This window comes from Nelumbo lutea, chromosome 5 (assembly GCF_056320005.1).
Source record: "Nelumbo lutea isolate HS-2025 chromosome 5, American lotus-T2T, whole genome shotgun sequence".
Taxonomy (NCBI): domain Eukaryota; kingdom Viridiplantae; phylum Streptophyta; class Magnoliopsida; order Proteales; family Nelumbonaceae; genus Nelumbo; species Nelumbo lutea.
This window is the reverse complement of record NC_142688.1, coordinates 38446124-38467780: the sequence shown is the minus strand read 5'-3', so window position 1 is coordinate 38467780 and position 21657 is coordinate 38446124. Positions and strand designations below refer to the sequence as shown.

Genomic DNA, 21657 nt, shown 5'->3' with positions numbered 1-21657 from the left:
GTAAATTATTAAGCTCTATTTAAAAATTCAAATAACCAAAATTAGAAAATCATGTAGTAGATTTGTTGGCTGTTTGTAAATCAACCATAACTTTCTCAATTCATGTCCAGTTGCACGATTGGCTTGTTTGATGTATAACCAATTATTTTTTCTAATAATGCTAAAACGTAAGCGAATTGAGTGAGTTTTGACACTCCGAATTTTGGTTGCAGCTAGAGTGAGCGTTCTTTTGTTTTGAGTTGAAGCTTAAGTTAAACCCTTCTAATTTTTAGTTTCTAGGTCTTTCTTATCTTGCATCAACCTTTTTTCTTTGTAATTTTTTTTTTGATAATTGAAAATGATTTTATTAAACAACAGGAATAAGATTTTACAAGAATCCCCTGGAGAGGCACAAGATGCAGCCTCCTCTAACTGTTACAAAAGATCAGAAAAAATTACAATGCTGCCCAGAATAAATGGTCCCTAGTAGCCCCCTGTTTAGCAAGATGATCAGCCAAAGCATTTGCCTCCCTACCCACCCACTGATATCTACATGTTATGTCCCTTGTTAAACATTTAACTTTTTTGATGAGATCTCTATAACTCCAAACAACCGAATCTGGATTTGACAGCCAGCCCACAATCACCTTAGAATCCCCTTCAATCAATAGGTTTTCCACTCCTAGTTGATTAGCAATCTGAATTCCCTGTACTGTAGCCAATATCTCAGCTCTTGTAGAGTCCCCTATCCCTATTGGGCCTGAGAATAAGGATATGATGTTGCCATTTTCATTCCTCAATACTCCAATGCTAGACGGTCCTGGGTTACCCTGGCTGCTTCCGTCAAAATTATTGAACCCTATTCAATAACTAAGCCCTATCATCTATCCAAAAAAAAAAACTAGGCCCTATCCAACCTTTCCAAGTCATCAATAATGGAATTTAGCTCCCTTAGAATCTAGTTATGTGGTGTTTGTTGGTACAATAGTTTTTTTTATTCAATTGCAAAAACTTCAGATTCAATTTATTAGTTTTGATGCGTTAATTGATGAACTCATTTGCAAAAAAAAAAAAAAAAAAAAAGAAAAAGCAAAAGAAAAGAAAGAGAAAGGTAGAAATCTTTTGATTCAATTAAAGTGTTTGGCATGCTAAGCGAAGAACTATTGGCATTTTATCTTATACATGTTTTAGTTTTTTCTTTTTTCTTCGTTTTTTTTTTTCAGTTTATGCTTTATAGATTTGATATATTTTGAGTTATGGTACCGTCATTATCATCATCTAAGCCTTGTCCTAACCATATGGGGTTGGCTACATGAATCCTCCTCCATCATTCTGTTGTTCAGTGCCATAGTCATAAAATTCTTTCTCTATGTAGTGAACTAGTTTTCTGATGCTTGTTATAGGCACTTCTTTATTACTTAATTATTGTATCTATGATTTCCACCTTCAGCTACATTTGGGATCTGCCTATTATTCATACTTAATGGCATTTACAGACAATATGGAACGAGGGAAAGTAAAGAAGTTACAATTGAAGGGAGAGTTCAGTTTGATTTACTTCAGGTTGTCTGCTAACTCTATTGCATAAGATTTAAAAAAAATTATCTTACCTTTTTTCTATTTGATAATTATCTTAGCTTGCTAAAAATGAAAAATACACTTCCTCTTTGATTGCAGGTCATGCAAAGAGATTACAAACTAAGTTCTTATTCATTAAATTCTGTATCATCACATTTTCTTCAAGAGCAGGTGAGTTCGCTATTCATTCTGATGTCATTCCAAGTTTATGTAGTGCAAGTCACCTCTGGGTATATGAGCATGTAAACCATCCTTCAGGCTTGAAAAACCACTCATCTGCAGTCAAGCTTGCCCTTCAAATGGTTGGTCATTTAACCACGAGACTCTTGATTGTCAAGATTGCCTCACAAAGGATTTGTTGTATGAGATTCTTGGTGTCTCGTAATTGAAACGATGTTAGCTTGTAATTTGTTTAGCTCACATTAATAAAAATGACAGTGCCCCCATGCAAAGGTAGCCTACCCATAAACCCAAGACAACCTTAATTACAACGAATAACTTAGGTGGTATTTGGTACTGGGTTATTTTCATTTTCATCCGGTTTCAGAACACACTACAGTGTTACAGTGTTTGAGAGTTTTTTAAGCTGCTTTTCATACTGGAACCATTGATTGCACGGTGGTGTTCTGTATTGCTTCATGCTAATTTATGTGCTTCTGTGAGTACCTGCACTCTCTTTGGTGTTGGTTGCCGTCTAATGTGTATATGTAATGTCCTTCATTGGGCCATTAGGGTTTAACAAGGAAGAGGGGAAAATGTAATAAAGTGAAGAAAGAGAGTTTGGAGAATATCTTATGGATGTCCAGCTTTCAGAACATTTTGTGCAATGTCTGAGGTATTATGGCTTACAAAACCTTGAGGCTTGATGTATATGTATAAGCACTAGAGATTGGATTTTTAGGTAGACATGGATGAGTCAAACTGAGCTAGATACCACCCTCATTTTAGTGTTTTTTCTTATATTTTTTTATTGGTACTTATAATGGAAGTACATGAATAAACAATTGAAACTTTATTAGAAAGAATGAAGAATAAAATACAATGAAAATGGATAGATATTACCTTCCTAAGAATAGGAGTCAGTTCTGTCCCTCTTGCTACACTTGCTCAGTTATTGTATGGGCATTGAAACCCAAATACTCAACTGCTACTGTGACTAGGCCCCCAATACTAATATGTGCTTTTCTACTCCCATCACCTAGGGAGTTTGCTAAAGCATTTGCTTATCTTAGTATCAAATGAAAAAGGCCTGCAAGTTGTGTCTTGAAAAAAACTTCCTCCCTAATACAATGTCTATACTGCCCAAGAACCTATATAAGTGCTCCTAACCACCTAATAAATGCCTGTGGGTCTCCCTCCACTTGTGAGCTTGAATAGCCCAAGGAATATATTTGAGTAAGCAGAGAAAAGCTAAGCCCAAGTAGAGTCTCCTATCCCCATAGGATCAGAATACACTATCAAAATCCTTTTTTTTCCTAGTCTGAGAGGGTGTGCGCCAGTGATTTAAAAGGCACGCCTCTAGGTGCATAGGCGAGGCGCATTTTGGGGTATGCGCCTTGCCCAGGTCCTAGGCGCACCCCCTTTCAAAAGGCACACACCTGGTGTGCCTGATGCGCCTTGTGCCTCAGCCCAGGCGTGCACCTTTTTAATTTTTGCGCTTTTTTGCTGTTTTTTGAGTCTAACGGTTGGGCTCCGAGAACCCTCTATTTGCTAATGTTGTTCATTCATTCATTGCAATAAAATATCTTCTTAAAAGGCAACGAAAGTTATAAAATCATTATTTTCTATGTGAGAAATAAGAATTTCAGACCCTAACATAGGTTTGTTCGGGCTTGCCTCGAGGGGCGTGGTACAAAGGTGTCTCATAGAATTAAGAATGCAATATGTTTTTCATCACATTAGCTACTTGAAGCAATGCAATTAAGGAAAAAAAAGTGATACATGCTTGAAAATGCTTTATATGTGTTCTTTTATTTTTTAATTTTCATTTGAATATGCTTTACATGTTATGTTTATGTATTTTAATTTTAGATAATAGGTTTTTTAAAACATTTATTTTAAAATTTAAGTTTATATTTTTTATTAACGTTATGTTTACTATTTTTTGATTTTTTTGGCTTTTTTTTGAAATTTCTGACTTTTTTTTAAGATTTTTTAGTTTTTTTTTTTGTAATTTTGCACCTTTCTTAAAAACACAGGGTGTTTTTGGCCCTTGCGCCTTTTTTGTGCCTTGCACTTTTAAAACACTAGGTGTGCCTATCTTGGTGATATTCACCTATGGTTGTTTTGGTGAAGCTGTAACCTGGAGCTTATGGCTTCCAGGTAAGCTGAGTAACCAATGTTTATACCATTGGATATGAGACAATTAAATGAACCAGTATTGAAAACCAAATTGGGCTTCAAAATGTCAATGAAGGATAAGGGAGCTAGTTTAGGTATTTGAAGAAAACTGAAGAGAAGAGAGTTGAGGGTTTGGCAATGAGGGTCTGAGACGAGGGTTTCAAACTCTTTCTCTCTCAGCCCCCTAACACTGTTTTATTAGATATACTTGAATAATTACGAGGAGGCCCTTAGTTGGGCAAGAATTTACAAAGAACTTAGTATTTATAGAATGGGCCCAGAATAAGGCCCATTATAGAAAAGAAACATAAATAACAAGAAAGAATAAACAACATATGGGCCATTCGGCCCATCTTCTCTACACTCCCTTTCAAGCTGAGCATAGATGTCAATAATGCCAAGCTTGCTGGTATCATGCTGAAGTTTTGCCTTGGGAATGCCTTTGGCGAGAAAATCTGCCAACTGTCCTTCAGATGTGATGAAAGGAAGACACACTTCACCCGAAGAGACCCTTTCCCTAATGAAGTGTCGATCAACTTCAATATGCTTGGTTCTATCATGTTGCACTGGGTTGTAAGCAATGTTGATGGCAGCCTGATTATCACAGTACAACATCATTGGCTTGTCATATTCAACTCCAAGTTCTTCCATCAAAGATTTTAGCCATTATAATTCAGAAACTCCATGTGCCATGGCTCTGTATTCTGCTTCAGCAGAAGACCGAGCAACAACTGATTGTTTCTTGCTTCTCCAAGAAACAACATTACTAGCTACCAAGCTGCAATACCCATAGGTAGATCTTCTGTCATCAATGTTCCCAGCCAAGTCAGTATCGGTGTAGGCTTCAAGTTTCATATGACCATGCTTGGCAAACAGAATACCCTTTCCTGGGGAGCCCTTCAAATAACATAGGATTCTCTCTGCAGCTACCATATGAGTGTCTCGGGGAGCATACACAATGAGGTATGCTCCCCGAGACATCATTACCAGTCACTACAATATCATCTACATACACAATGAGGTATACTGCTAGAGGTTCACTCCTCTTCACAAAAAGAGTATGATCGGACTGTGTCTGCACATAACCAAAATTAACAAGTGCTGTTCTAAATCTCTCAAACCATGCTCTAGGGGACTGTTTTAGTCCATAAAGAGATTTCTTCAACCTGCATACCTTCCCTTTCATATCAGTTCCATACATCTTTGGAGGAAGAGACATGTAAACCTCCTCATGTAATTCACCATTCAGAAATGCATTCTTCACATCCAATTGATAGAGGGGCCAATCAAAGTGAGCAATTAAAGATAGAAGAACCCCCACAAATGTCATCTTGGCAATATGTGCAAAAGTCTCTAAATAATCAATCCCATATGTCTGTGTATAGCCTTTTGCAACCAGCCTGGCCTTGTACCTTTCAATGTTGCCATCAGCTCTATATTTGATAGTAAAGACCCACTTGCAACCAACAGGATCCTTCCCTTCAGGCAAATCCACCACTTCCCATGTGTCATTCTTGTGTAGGGCATCGATTTCAGATCTCATAGCATCCCTCCATTCTGGAATCGTAAGAGTTTCTGATACAGACCTAGGAACAGGATGAGAAGCAATAGAGGAGAGATAGGCAAAGTATGAAGGTGAAAGCAAACTGTAAGAAAGGTGCTTGGAAATGCAGTGTGCAGTGCACTTTCGTTTTCCTTTTCTAACAGCAATGGGAATATCAAGGTCAGGGAAGGATGAATCCAAAGGTGTTGAAACAATACCTGTTGTCTCTTATGTGACTGGAAGTATATGAGGCTCATGTGTTGTAGGAGAAACAACCTGCACATTTCTGGATCTCTGCATTTGATACACCTTGGGATTGAGGATAGGACGAGGACTTAGAGTATTGGGACAAGGAGAATGGAACGATTGATCCACCCTTGATACATTTGAAGGAGAGGCAGACACATCAAGAGACTCAACAGGGACAGGAAGAGGAAGAGCAAACACCTATGTCAAATCCTCCCCTTGTGGACAACGTCCTTCTGGAGAGGAACCATAAAAGGGGGAAAGCTCATCAAAGGTGACATCCATTGAGACATATCGATTGCCAGACTTTGGATCAAAACAACAATAACCCTTCCGTGTGGGGGAATAACTAAGGAAGATACACTTTTGAGCTTTGGGCTCATATTTATGCCTTTGAACACTTGGAACATATACGTAATAGGTGCAACCAAAGACACGAATAGGAACAGGAAAAAGGTCCTTGTCCGGATGAAGAACAGTGAAAGGAGACTTAAACCCCAAAACCTTGGATGCATGCGATTTATAAGGTAGGTAGTAGTAAGAACAACATCACCCCAAAACCTGGTAGGAACATGTGAGGCAAATAAGATACTTCTTGCAACCTCAACAATATGCCTGCTTTTCCTCTCAGCAACCCCATTCTGTTCTGGGGTCCTAGCACATGAGCTTTGATGAATAACCCCCATGTCAGAAAGATAGTAGGATATGTTTTTCTCAAAGTATTCTTTTGCATTGTCCGATCTGAAGATTTTAATCCTGATATCAAATTGGGTTAGAACAAATTCATGGAATTGTTTTACAAGTTTTGGAACTTCATCACTTGATTTCATCAGGAATATCCAAGTGAACCGTGAAAAGTCATCAATAAACATGATAAATAATTTGTAGCCACCCATGAGGGGGTAAGTGGTAAGGCCCCCACACATCAGAATGCACAATATTAAAAGGAACAGAAGATCTTTTATTGCTCAAAGAATAATTGTTTCTACAATGCTTTGACAATTCGCAAGACTCACAATGAAGACTGGACAAACTAATTCTCTTAAACAGTTAAGGGAATAGATGACTCAAGGCAGAAAAAGACAGATGACCAAAATGACAATGACACAACATAATCCGACTAACAGACTTTGAAGAGACAGATCCGAGAGCAACATTCCCAAGATGATCAGTGCATTGTCCTTGAGTATCAAGCAGGTATATTCCGTTCGCCTCATGGCCACTCCCAATCACCTTCTGAGACTTCAGATCCTGAAAAACACAGTAGGATGGAAAAAAGGTTACACAACAGTTTAGTGACTTGGTTAGATTACTCACAGACAACAGATTTGTATTTAGTTTAGGTACATGAAGGGCAGAAGGTAGGTATAAGGAATCTGTAGCTTTGATGGTTCCCTTACTAGAGATAGAGGCAAGTGAACCATCAGCTAAAGTGATTTTATCATGTCCAGGGAGTAAGTCATATGAAACAAACAAGGTAGACAGATTGGTCATATGGTTAGAAGCACTTGAGTCAATAATCCATGGGATCTTGAGATTACCTGAAGATGTAGCATGATTGGTAAGCCCTTATACCTGAATGAGCAAATGCTGAAGCAGTAGAATTTCCTGAAGGGTTGGAAGGAGAGGTCACATCATTCAATTGACTGATCATCTTTCCAAACTTTTCATATTTTGCTCTCATGGCTGCCAATTGTGCAGAAGTAGACATCTCTTCACTATCTGGCCCGGCAGCTATATTTGCACTTCCTGATCTTTTACTATCATGTTTTTTCTGAAACTGAATGGGAACAAGATTAGGACGTAACTTCTAGCACTTGTCTTTGGTGTGCTTCGGCTTCTTGCAGTTCTCACATATAACTTCTTTCTTTCCTGTGCCACTAGAAGTTCCAACATCCCCTTTAGGTTTAATCCCCATATTGGCAAAGCGATCATTAATATCAGCCCCTTGAACCTAGACAACCTTTCTGCTCTCTTCACTACTCACCAATGCATAAGCTTGTGACAAAGAGACACACTCCTTGGAAAGAATATTATGTTTTGTGATATCATATTCTGGGTTTAGTCCAGTTAAGAACTCAAAAACCCTGTTCCTTCAACCAATTTTCTGTAGGTCTCTGCATCATTGGTGGTGTCCCAAGTTACAGCTTCTATTAGGTCAATCTCTTGCCCTAGGGACTTTAGGGTTGAGAAATATACAACAAGAGGTTTCTCTCATTGCCTTAAATTCTTTACATCACTTTTCAATTTATATGCCCGAGGCACATTGAGTTTTTGGGAATAGGTTTCTACAACACTGTCCCAAATTTCTTTTGCTGAATTCATCCATAGGCTCATTGCCTTAAATTCTTTACATCACTTCTCAATTTATATGCCCGAGGCACATTGAGTTTTTGGGAATAGGTTTCTACAACACTGTCCCAAATTTCTTTTGCTGAATTCATCCATAGGTAGTTTTGACTGATTTGTGGCTGCATTGAGTTCACAAGGCACCCAATGATAGTGTAATTTTCTTGCATCCACTTCTCGTAGGATGGATCATCTTCTGGGGGAGCCTTCTTACTCCTGGAAATGAACCCCCACTTTCTTCTACTACATACATGAATCTTTACTGATTGTGACCATGTCGGATAATTAGTTCCATCTAGTTTAACTGTGGTCACAGTCAATAAGGAATCACTTGGAGTCCCTTGAACCAGTCCATATTCAGCACCACTTTTGTTTTCAAACTTTGAGGTGTACATCATGTAAACACTCCAAGTATGATTTCAGATGACTTCTACAAGTATACTGAATAAGGACAAGCAATAACAGAGTTCAGCCGACCACAAGAAGGCAACACTGAGTTCAGCTTTCAAGAAGTAAATAGAAACTTCTAGGCACTCAGCCGAAGTTCCCTTTTCACAAACACAGTGTGGGCAATAGAGACAACCCCACTGTCAAAAGAGAAAAGGCCTCAAGAACAGTTCGTACAGCCCCTCAAAAACAGCCAGGTATAAGCAACAATCCACAGCCTTGTTACAGGGATGTTTCGGCAGTTTGACAGTCCAATATAAAGTGAAAAAACAGCCAAGAAATTTCTGGGTTAAACCAAATTCAATGGCAGGCGAAGGTAGTACAGAACAACCAAAGTTTTTCGGACAGTTCAATAGTCCAAACACATTCAAAAGCAATACAGAACAACCAGAAGAAAAAACTGAACCCAGAAATCTGAGTGCAACTTACAGTTTCGAACCAGAAGAAAACTGAACCCAGAAATTTGAGTACAACTTACAGTTTCGAACCAGAAGAAAACTGAACCCAGAAATTTGAGTACAACTTACAGTTTTGAGCTTCAACAGAACCGAACTGTTCCTCTCCCCTTTTTCTTTTCTCTGATTCTTTCTGGCCACCGAACCATTTTTCCAAGAGATTCGAGTCTTGGGCACTTCCAATGACCTCCAAGAATCAGGCAACACGAGTCAAGCTTCCAGCCCTAGGATATTGAAGTTCAGGTATGGTCTGATACCATGAAGAAAACTGAAGAGAAGAGAGTTGAGGGTTCGGCAATGAGTGTTTGAGAAGAGGGTTTCAAACTCTTTCTCTCTCAGCCCCCTAACACTGTTTTATTAGATATATTTGAATAATTACAAGGAGGCCCTTAGTTGGGCAAGAATTTACAAAGAACTTAGTATTGACAGAATGGGCCCAGAATAAGGCCCATTACAGAAAAGAAACATAAATAACAAGAAAGAATAAACTCTACAGTATTTAAAAGTCTTATCTATGTATTGTGCCTGATGTAAGTTATGAGTTTGTATTCTCTTGTTCCTGATGACATTGTGTAATGCGTCTTTAGTTTGCCATGATAAAATTAATCTCTGTTTCCAATTTAGTAGTTATTACTTAGAATAAGGCTTTAAGGAAATTTTGGAGGGATCATAAAGTTCTTTGAAATGAACATTTCATTTAACTGATAATACTTGGTGAACAGTAGTGGCTTTTGAGCCATAAATTTAAAATTGTTTCTTAATCAGAGATGGAACTTATCCAGAAGCTTAAGCTACTTTGGAAAGACCAAAAGTTAAATCTATAAGAGATGTGTGAGCCCATATCTTGCAAGTCATATGCAACTTATGAATATGTGCTTTATGGAAATGGGAATCCAAACTTCTTGGATGATTAACAGTCAACCATTTGATAGGCAAGTAATGGTTTCTGAATTAATAGACTGCCAATGGAAATTATACAACTAGCTCACTCATGGATTCCCAATATCACTTTTTGGAATTGGATAGCAATGGCTTGATGTTTACGAAATGTTTTATTTGCATGGACATTGATTGTTAGCCTAGCAGGCTAGCATCATGCTGCTAGGTTATTATTCATTACAAATCATTTATCAACTTTTCCAAGGGTCCTTTCTTTCTGTCCTAATTTTCAAAATAGTGGAAAATATCTTAAGTGTCCCTTATTTTAAACCATCTTCCTTTCCGACAGCAAGGAAGAAAAGGTGGATGTTGTTGATGACGCTATTAAGGTGAGAGTGGGTCACTGGGTTTTGATGAGAGAGGAGTTGAAGTGGTGTCAACTGATTCAATAGGGAGGTCTATAGTTGTGGGCTTTGTCCCAAGAAGACAACAAACGGTTTGGGCGTGGTTGAAGTAGATATCTTTAAGCTAAATTTTGATGAATGCTGCCACAGAAATCCGGGCCAATGAGTAATTAAGGGTGGATTAGAAAAAATCAGAAAAAAACACTGTTCAGATTTTCTGGAATGGTTGAAGAGGGCAATTCTTTTAGGGCAGAGATGTTTGCTCTCCTCCAAGGATTAAACTGGCTTTTTCCTCAAAATTTTCCAACTTTATAGCAGAAGGCTGCAAAGTAGTTATATCATGGTTCTCATCTGCCACTGCTGGTCCTAGGGATTAGAGAGGAGGTGTTGGAGTCCAATATGAAATGCTCATTCAATTAGATCCCTACTTTGGCCAATAGCCTTTCTGGCTCTTTTGCAAGAGCTGGGGTCAACAGAACTGAATTGATGAGGGATTTGGGCCCAGGGTATAACTTATAAGAGTTTATTTCAAAGTGAATATTTGCGGTTGCATAGTTCAGTTTGTAGCTTTTTGTACTTGTACTGGTTCTTACATCCCTATCTACGGGCAGTATCAGGTATTTTGCACATCTTAGTAAAACCTAAGTACTATTACTGATAAAAACAAATTCCTTTGTTGGTGTTTTATGACATGTGTTAAATCAGTATAATTTACAATTCAAATTGATATGGGTCCTATTGAATCAGATTGTGCCTTTGAATCCTATTATGGCAAATATTGTGATTGAATCCTATTCATGGAATTCATTGGGGTTTACACCAAATCTAGAGGATATGGGATTGACTTTGAAGTTTAAATTTAATAATTTTTTAAGATTTTCTTTGCTTCCTTTTTTTTTGACTTCAAATGATGCTTACATATTTTTGTTTGGACCCATGAGTGATAAACGAATAGAAACATCAGATCTGAGGTTTTCTTTTTGCAATCTCTTTGTGTTTTCTGTTTACTAATTCAGAGGACTAAATGCATGGAAAAAGATGGAATAAATATTCCTCTCCCTCTCTCTCTTGGGGGAGGGGGGAGGGGGGAGGGGATGGGGAAGTTGCAAGTTGAACTTGCTCTAGAATTTTCTTTGATAGGTAACTTGTTCTAGAATTATGGTTGTACAATATAAAGATACAACTAATTCATGAATTATGTTTTGTGTTAAGTTCCTTTGGTTTATTCAGTATTTTAATAATGTCAATTTATTTTTGTTTGAAACAACTAAAGCATAATATTGCTGAAAAGATCCAAAAAATGTACAACAAGGAGCTGTACATGGAGATTTACAATACTGCCCATGCAATCCTATACCCCCAAACTCTGGTTTACAAAAAGATTATCAAAAGCCAAAAAAGGAATTATAATTTCTGTCCTTAAACATTATATTTACTTCGAGCCAGTAGAGCATTTTACCCAGAGATTTTTGAAATAGTCTGTAGAGCTATGTTGATTCTTGAAAAATCCTTGCATTTCCCTCCTGCCAAATGCACCAAAAAATTGCAGCAGGAGCCAAATTCCATGCCAGTTTTCCCTTTTTTTGTGAGATGTTTGACTCTCCATCTCTTCACAAAGTCCACTGGTTCAGGGTGGCAACATATGATTGACTGATTCTTATTCTCCTAACAAAGAACACATATGGTGGAGTCCAGCAACATACCTTTCCTCACCAAATTATCCCTTGTTAAAATCCTGTTCAGATAGGCAGTCCACATGAAAAAATGCTACTTTTGTAGGCACACTCTTACACCACACAATGTTGACTGGGATGGGCTCTCCCTCTGACCCAGAGATGTGGTTGTAAAAAGATTTGACAGATAATTCCCTCAATTTCACCCACTTCCAAGGTCCTTCTTGTATACTCTCTCTGTATGTCTACTTGAGTACTATATAGTTTATTCGACAACTTCACCACTGACTCCACTTCCTAATCATTTAAATTTCGCCTAATAATGTGAATTTATCAGTTATGGTTTACGAATCTATGATTTATAATTGAGATTTTATGATCCAATTCAAGTTTGATAAGATAGGATGAAATTAAGTGTTGAGCATGAAATGAAATTTTCATAGATGTAATACAATATAGTGGGTTTAAATGTAAATATTTTTTTTCTTGTGTTCTTTTTGACATCCTTATTCTTGTGGTTTGACTTATCATGTACATTTAACCTATGCTTATCCAGCAAAATAATCACTTAACCATTTGACTTCTGTTTCTAGTAACTCTTATTCTTGCATGGATTGGATGTTTTTGTTGCTGATAAAATTTATTTTTGAGGCAGAAAGAAGATGTCCATCATTCAATAATATCTGATCTTCAGAATGGAAACTCAGAGACTAGGAGGCGGCTTGCTGTCTATTGCCTGAAGGTGCATTTGTTACCTATTTTGACATAATCTTCCTTTCAGGCCCTTGCTTTGTCTTGTGGTTGACAAAATTGCATGCACCGTTAGCTTTAATTGATCAATTATTCTTTTACTGAAAGTATTTACGAACTGTTATTTTTTTTATGGTTATCTTCAAACTGTATTTCTTTACTGGAAAAAGAGATAATACTGAGAAAAGGAAGAAATAAAAAGTAATATCTTGACAACATGCCATCGTAGGAACTGGGTAGTCAGATTCCATATAAAAATACAAAAAGCCCCTACTACAAAGAATATGCATACCTCGGCATAGTATTAATTGTTCTTTCTGGTTCTTTCTCCTTGTTCATGGATGCTCAGCCTATATTTTAGGATTCTCTTCTATTTCTTGCCAGGCTTGCTTGTGTGGCTAGTTGTATACAGCATGGAATATGTGCATTCACTCTCACACAAACATATGCATGCATGTCATCTGACTTTTCATCTATTCTTTACCTGGTTAAACTGGGACAACCTAGAATTTGAATAGAGTCCTACACAGGCACTCATGAATTGATAACTAGATGGGCATGCTCCAGGTGCATTGAAAAGTACCATACAATGAGAGAGCAACACTAGTGGATCACTTAATATGTATTTTTGATGAATTGGATCACTTAATATTGTTGCATTATCCTTTTCCCTTGAACTGCAGGATGCTTATCTTCCACAACGACTTTTGGACAAACTGATGTTCATTTACAATTACGTAGAGATGGCTCGGGTCACAGGTGTTCCCATCTCTTTTTTGCTTTCAAGAGGGCAAAGTATTAAGGTAAAAAATCATGTTTGATCGATTATTCTGTTAGTAAATCTTAGAGTATTGGATTTACTGAGGTTCTTGCCATTGATTTCAGGTTCTTTCACAACTTCTTAGAAAGGCAAAACAGAAAAGCCTTGTAATTCCAAACGTCAAACGGCAGGGTTCCGACCAAGGAACTTATGAGGGTGCAACTGTATGTTATAATGTTTATAGATTTGACTTACTAAATTACTGACAGGATTTTGTATGACAAAAAAAGAACAGGGTACAACTGTAAGTGCTGCTAAAAAAGAAATTTCTATTCTGCAAGCTTTTAAGAAACTTCATGTTGATAAATGAGTCTGATATATTAATTTTTATATCAAGGGGGGGGTGTCAAAATTAGGAGTGGTAATCGGGATACAACTAGGATCAGATACTGAGATATACCTACATGTGATGGATGGATGAGAGAATAGGAAAGATGGGATAAGAGATGTGCATATTCATAGGAATCTAGACATAACCCTCATAAATGATAAAAGTAACTCTTTTACCCAAGTATGTCGAGGACATGATTGGACATGCTGACATGGTATTAGATATGGAATTTACACTAACAATTAAAGTATCAACATTATACAATACTATTGTACATGTATCCAGATATCATAGATAGAAAAGACTATTTACAGCAGAAATGAGAAGTGACCTCTTGTAAGCTTAAGGATCTAGAAAGATCTAGGGGCAGGACAAAAAGGACAGAGACTGAAGTATGAGAAATGATTTGAGGGCCCATGATTTAACAATGAATTTGGCACTGGATGGGGCTGAATGATGAAACTAGATTCATGTAATGAACCCCTATAATTGGGAAAAGACTTTGTTGAGTTGAGTTGATTTGAAAACATTAATATATGAGCAAAATTTAGATACAGTTTTTGTAATTTATTGCCTAAGTACACAGAATCCTAGCACACTTTAATACCTCCTGCACTAAATCTATGTCTGCCAGACTACATTTAGAGAGATTAATGTGCAACCCACTGATTTTCTCTACTACTTCCAATGGTCTTTATATTTCTCGTGTTCTTTTCTCTACGGGTTTCTTCTAAAAAGAAGTCATCTTTGATGATCTTTCTAAGTATCTAGACACAGGCAAATTGAATCAGTTATATGTATAAGGTAAGAGAGTATCCAAGCACATTGGATTATAGTCCAATGTTTTAAAACACAGAGGCATGACACAAGGTGTTCCACTACCTGGAGGCATGAGGTGTAGTTCAGAATGTAAGAGGCATAAGCCTCCCAAGCACAAGGTGTAAGCCTCCTTAAGAGGAGGGGGAGGAGGAAGGTGGATCTCATTTTTTCTTGTTTGTTTTTTATGAAAATGTCTTGTATTAAGAAGAATGAAGATGCATAGCACTAGCTGAAAGGGGTGTGTGTGTGTGTGGAGGGGGGGTGTCTTGTTGAACCCCCTGATCCAAACTTTCTTTTCCTTCCCTTCCCTTTCCTTTTCTTCTCGTTCTTTCTTTCTTTTTCTTTCCCTTCCCTTTCTTTTCCTTTCCTTTCTTTTCTTTCTGTATTTTTTGTATGAGGCGTGCATGAGGCACATGAGGTGTATGCCTCTAGCATGCCTCGTGCACCTGAGGCATAAGCCTCGGAGGCATCAGTGTCACTGGCATACAACTCATGCTGTTTTGGAGGCACCTTGCTTGAGGCACAACTCCCGGCACATGCCTCACCTTTTAAAACATTGCTATAGTCTATACTCTATACAACAGAAGGAAATTTTGGGACGAAAAAAATAGAAATGTAAGAATGAAAGGATACCCTTCTTGCAAAAATGAACAATATCTCACTGTACAGTGACAGCTTTAGTGAAAAAAAAAGAGAGCAGTCCCTCTTTTTCATTGTATTTCATCTACAGAATATTCAACCCATATAAAAGAATTTCTTCATGAGAAAATAGAGAATGGAATGCTTCTGAACTCTTCCTTGCTCATATTCATGTGTATAGTTGCGCCTCAGCCTTCTTACAGCTTCTGTCATTGTAGGTTGCTTTGTTGTCAAGAACTTTTGTGTTCGTTCCTTTCCCTCCAGATTTTCCCTTATAATCACTAGAGGTATTATCTTGCAAAGAAAATTGTCTCCTTGTGCCTAGGCCTTTGGTATGCCAGCTAGAAATCAACTCTTGTACTGATTTTAAACTTGAGCTTTGACCACTGTAAGAAATAAACCCCCAACCTGGGTGCTGAAATGACAATAGATAAATAGGTAATCCACAGTATCCACTGATGCTTCAAGAGCACAGGTCTTTGAAAATTGAATTTGACCGAATCTGTACCAACAACTGCAGTATCGACATTGAATTAGTTTAACACTTTTAACCTCTGAAGCGTATAAAGGAAGCTGTTATTCTAAATATTTTATATATATTATTATTATTATTATTATTATTATAAAGTCACAGATCAAACCGTTCGAATAGGATGGTTAAACCACTGGCCTGGAAATCGAAGGTTAAAGCGGTTCCGTTTCCGGGTTGATTTTTAAAACCTTGTTCTTCACTACATCAGGCTTCTTTTGTAAGAAGCTATTGTGAATCCACCACTGCACGACACTTTTTCTCCTTCAAATTGCCCAATTACTCTCCACACTACTTCCTCAAAAGGTTTTTCTAGCTCCAATTTTTTTTTTTTTGGTTTCTGGCAACCTGACAAATTGCATCCCATTCAAGGTCAGACTTATGTAGAAACTTTTGACATCTTTCTTTAACTGCTCTGTGTCTTCCACTAATTCTCCATTCACCATCAACTTCTGGATAATTCTCTACATCTTGCCTTTATTTAGTGAAAGAACTGCCTTAAACAGGGAGTTTTTATTTATTTATTGTTGTGACATAGGGAATTGTGCATATGCAGGTTTTGGAGGCTAAGGCAGGGTTCTATGAGAAGCCCATTGCAACATTGGATTTTGCATCTCTGTATCCATCAATCATGATGGCATACAATCTATGTTACTGCACTCTGGTAAAACATTCTTAGTCATGGCCATGATTTGTCTTCATCACAGAATGCTTTTATTTGCAAATTTTTATTGAATGCTGTTGTGGATTTTGGTTTCTGTGAAGGTAATGCCTGAAGATGCCCGCAAACTCAATTTACCTCCAGAATGTGTCACTAAAACTCCATCTGGTGAAATTTTTGTCAAATCAAATTTACAAAAGGTTAAAATTTTTCCATTTATTTTGCTTTTCAACATTTTCTATCTATAAAGATAGACCAGCTTTGAGATGAAGTTAGCTTTGTTCTCTTGGTTAATGTTGTAGTTTACTTTCAGGGCATACTTCCAGAAATTCTTGAGGAACTTTTGGCTGCTCGTAAAAGAGCAAAAGCGGATCTAAAGGTGACTTTGTTTCTCTTTTTGGCTTTTCAATTTTCTCAAGTGTGTCTATAAAATGCTAATTAGATTTTAACGTGTTTCTAGATCGTACGGAGCATGGTTTATAGTTATCAATTGTCATTAATGATAAGCCTTGTGGTAAAGCTAATTATGCAACACATACTTTCACTAATCATAAGTTTATTCTGCTATAGGAAGCAAAGGATCCCTTTGAAAAGGCTGTGCTTGATGGTCGCCAGCTGGCTCTGAAGGTAATGTTTGTGACTTCAAATTTGTTATTGTTTTTATGCCCTTGTGCACATGCTTGTCTGTGTTTTCCCAGCATTTTAGGCTTTTTATCCGGTAAGTGCGGATTCTGCATATTGGTCTTGAATGGAAGAGAATTGTACATTTCCCCTTCCAAAATTTTAAGATCATTGGGTTCTCTACTGTTTTGTCAGGTAAGCGCCAATTCTGTATATGGGTTTACAGGAGCTACTGTTGGCCAGTTACCTTGTCTTGAGATATCATCTAGTGTGACTAGCTACGGTAGTTTGATTAACCTTCATACTGTCACTTTTTTTCCTTCTCCCTGTTGGTCCATTATAAAGCTAGCTTAACTTGGTTTCTAATTGATTTTATTATCTTGACTTTCTTTTTGCAAAGGCCGGCAAATGATTGAACACACAAAGAAGCTTGTTGAGGAGAAATTCACTACACTTGGGGGCTACAAACATAATGCTGAGGTGTGTTATTGTAGTTTTATTTTTACTTGGGCTACAAACATATTGTAGTTTTATTTCAGTAGGACACCACACTGAAAAGGGGAAGGATATATAAAAACTAGATGCAGCAACCTTGGGTTGAAATGCATGTGCATGAGTTTTCTAGTCAATCCAGGTATGTAATTGGTCAGGGCTGCATTTCATGGAAAATTCATTTAAAAATCCATTGATGCTTCAGTAGAATGGTCTTTTGTTGGTAAAACATATGCCACCCAGGGAGCCAAAAGGGTAACAAGTTTCCAGGCAAAGTTTGAGGACTTGTAGCTGCATCGTGGTCCAGGTAAGTGTCTGGTAAAAGCTTTTGTTGGTGTTGCCTAGGTGCTGAGGTGTGGAGAATGAAGAATGCTGCTTGTGCTATTCGTATATGTAGAATATTTAGTCACAATAGCTCCTATCAAAGGACAGAATCAGGATGAAGTGGAAACCAACAAAGTAAAACTGAACTTTGATAGGAGCTCTTTCTCAGGACCAATTGGCTTCGGAAATTCTTTGAAGGCAGAACTGATGGCTTTATTTCAAGGCCTCAGATTAGCTAAGCAGTTTGGATTTAGGGTGATTGACGTGTAAAGAGATTCACAAGTAGTAATTTCCTGGGCTAATTCCAATAGGGGTATTCCTTGGTCCCTAAAGCACATTCTAAAGGAAGTGGAAGCAATTGCAAAAGAAATAGTGGCTGAATTTAAATGGGTTAGGAGTGCAAATGGTTTAGCTGACACCCTAGCTAAACAAGTGCTATGAAGCAAGAACTGTTTTGGGCATCTTTGTAATCTGGAGTAGCGAAGTGGGCTAAAAAGTTGTCCTGATCATTTCTTCATTCCAAATTTTAATAAAATCACTTTCTACTAACCTTTGTCTAGTTCTTTTTGGCTGTTGACTTTTTTGGGAGGCCTTAAAGGAATTCATTTGTACAGATACTTTGTTTTATGTACAGTGAACTTTCATATTAGTCTACTTTTTGATAATATCAACACAATTTTACGTTCCCTTTCCAAAAAAAAAAAAGAAAACAGTAATGCTCCGTTAATGAGAATAGTTACTGAATAAAAAACAGTAAAATTACCCAAATACCCCCATATGTCAATACTTAGATAGGATGGATTTCTTTTGGCAGTTTTAATAACACTAACTATTATTAGATAGAACAATGGTTTCCTTGGGTTAAACTATTTCCAGGCACTTCCATGAGGATTGCTGCATGGGCAAGAGACTATCTTTGAGCAGCTTATCTGTAGGGTGATTTTTGGACAGTTGATGGCCTCAAATCTAAATGAGACCTTTAATAAATTTTTCCCAAATTTTAAATGCCTTTAGGTTATGAGTTTAATAAAAGAAATTAAATTTGCTATCTTTTCATCACTTGGTGCCTTTGATTAGGATGTTTCGTATGTCCTTTTGAAGTGCTTTGACATGTCAGTAGCATTGGAAGTTTTGGTTGTTCTTGATTTTTATTCTCTGATTGGAAGTAATTACTTTATGGCATCAGGTTATTTATGGTGACACTGATTCAGTTATGGTACAATTTGGTGTGCCTACCGTAGAAGAAGCAATGCAGTTGGGAAGAGAAGCTGCTGACTACATAAGTGGCACTTTCATTAAGGTTTGTATGGAGTTTTAGTTTTCCACTGTACCTTGTTTTTCTTGTTTGATTTTATTGTAATTATGTTTTGGTTCTTATTTGTGTCTTGTCAGTTGCATTTATGACCAAATCATTGGTTGTAGAATAGAACCTTTGTAATGTTTAATGTCCTGCAATTGTAGATTGAGACTATACTGTTGCAGCTATTTAGGCCTATTTTAAATTCAGAAATTATGATGCTTTGCATGAACCTCCACATATTTTGATTGATTGATCTTTTGGTTGGTTCTAATGATCAATGAACTTTATAAATACGAGAAAAACATCAATAATCTTTTGTTTGTTTTAATGCCAATCTAATTCTGCTTCCTTCCATTTATGTACCTTTGTTTTAAGCCTTTTTATTATATTGTTGATCTTCATGACTAATGGTAGGTCAATTTATGTATTTCTTCTGAAGCCCATCAAACTAGAGTTTGAAAAGGTTTACTATCCATATCTACTTATTAGCAAGAAGAGATATGCTGGGCTATTTTGGACAAATCCTGATAAATTTGACAAGATGGACACGAAAGGTGAATGCCATCCCCTTTATTATACTTTGCTTCTTTTCTGCTAACCTTGTTTTTTAACTTATTTATTATCAATGACAGGCATTGAAACAGTTAGAAGGGACAATTGTCTCCTAGTAAAAAACCTGGTGAATGAATGTCTCCACAAAATCTTAATTGACCGGGATATTCCTGGTGCAGTCCAGTATGTCAAGAATACCATTTCAGATCTTCTAATGAACCGCATGGATTTGTCGCTTCTAGTTATAACTAAGGTGAGAAAACATCTTTCAGATCAAGTATGGATGTTAAAGAGTGCTTTTTCTGTCACCATGGGGCTTTCTAACTTAAATACTGATTATTATATTATAAAGGTTATTCTTGATGACCTTGATCTTGAACTAAATTATCCCACATGACAGGGCCTGACAAAGACAGGGGATGATTATGCAGTGAAGGCAGCACATGTTGAACTTGCTGAACGAATGCGCAAGGTTGGTTTACTGTCTATATTATATGATTTGCTTGTCGAGTGTTCAAACTTATCAACCACATCTTATGAATGCCATGGTGCTTAGACACATGTACATGTATAGCACTAGCACGCATGTTGGATTCAATAGATACAACTCTGAATACTGCATGGACAGCTAAATTATGTAGCGCTAAGACAAAACATTAGAAGTTCAATTATACTTGACAAGATATAAGCATTTACACTTGTTACCTGGTTTAAAAAGTTACAGCATGATAAGAATATCAAATGGGATACCTGTACCTATATTACTATATCCATGCCCTGTATGTTAGGAAGTGGAAAGTCGTTCACCATTTCCAGTCTGCATGTCCATATATCTGTATACATATAAGGGTATTTCAGACCATTTGGCATGGACATGTGACTTGTTTCTTTGTGCTTCATATCACTCACAAAACTGACACACTTGACTGACTGAAACCTTGAAGTATCAATTATTTGTGTCTGATAAATATTTGCATTTATTAGATCTAGAGAACTTGGGGAAATATTCATTTATTATGCTTCATGTGCTCAAGGAATCTCATGCTCTATTGCATTTGGATGCATTACTTAACTGCCTCTTTTTGTTTCCATGGGTGTTGTAATGAATAGCGAGATGCTGCAACTGCTCCAGATGTTGGTGATCGTGTACCATATGTCATTATTAAAGCTGCTAAAGGTGCAAAGGTAATTTTTAGGTAATTATATTGTTCAAGATGTGATTGATCTCTTTTAAAATGTTGTGCTGATCAAAGTTGATGACAAACAGGCTTATGAAAGGTCAGAGGATCCCATATATGTGCTAGAGAATAACATACCAATAGATCCCCAATATTACCTTGAAAACCAAATTAGCAAGGTTAGTTTTAGTATGATATTTTTCTTGTTACTTGTTTCTTAGCTTTTTTTCCCCTCTTTCATTGTGCTGTTCTTGTAATGTTCATGTGGCAGCCACTTTTGAGGATATTTGATCCCATACTAAAGAATGCGAGCAAGGAACTCTTCCATGGCAATCATACAAGATCTGTCTACATTTCAACTCCTTCAAACAGTGGTATAATGAAATTTGCTAAGAAGCAGCTCAGTTGCTTGGGATGCAAAGCTCTAATCAGGTATATTTCCATTTTATTTTATTATTATTTTGTTGTATGTTTAGGAGCAATGTTTTAAAATGCGGAGGCGTGACGCGAGGCATTCCACTACCTAGAGGTGTGAGGCATAGTTCAGAATGCAAGAGACCTAAGCCTCCCGAACACAAGGAGTTGTAAGCCTCCTTAAGAGGAAGGAGGTTAGGAGGAAGGGGGAATCTCATTTTTTCTTTATTTTTAATAAAAATCTTTTATACGAAGAAGAAAAAAGATGCATTTCTTCCCTTCCCTTTCATTTTCATTTTTTTTTCTTCTTTCTTTTTCTTTCCCTTCCCTTCCC

The 21657-nt window shown here is 37.1% G+C and overlaps 1 protein-coding gene across 1 annotated transcript in view; it reads left to right on the top strand.

Moving 5' to 3' along the window:
• Positions 1-21657, top strand: part of LOC148851820 (DNA polymerase delta subunit 1) — a 37616-nt gene that overhangs the window by 14015 nt on the left and 1944 nt on the right. Inside the window, exons 10-27 of the mRNA XM_088942913.1 lie at positions 1476-1542; positions 1657-1728; positions 12549-12635; positions 13327-13446; positions 13529-13627; positions 16338-16445; positions 16547-16642; positions 16756-16821; positions 17013-17069; positions 17259-17346; positions 17464-17543; positions 19066-19179; positions 19619-19733; positions 19812-19984; positions 20132-20203; positions 20842-20916; positions 20999-21088; positions 21181-21341. Coding sequence (XP_088799039.1) covers positions 1476-1542; positions 1657-1728; positions 12549-12635; positions 13327-13446; positions 13529-13627; positions 16338-16445; positions 16547-16642; positions 16756-16821; positions 17013-17069; positions 17259-17346; positions 17464-17543; positions 19066-19179; positions 19619-19733; positions 19812-19984; positions 20132-20203; positions 20842-20916; positions 20999-21088; positions 21181-21341 — 1740 coding nt within the window. The remainder of the gene's footprint in view (positions 1-1475; positions 1543-1656; positions 1729-12548; positions 12636-13326; positions 13447-13528; positions 13628-16337; positions 16446-16546; positions 16643-16755; positions 16822-17012; positions 17070-17258; positions 17347-17463; positions 17544-19065; positions 19180-19618; positions 19734-19811; positions 19985-20131; positions 20204-20841; positions 20917-20998; positions 21089-21180; positions 21342-21657) is intronic.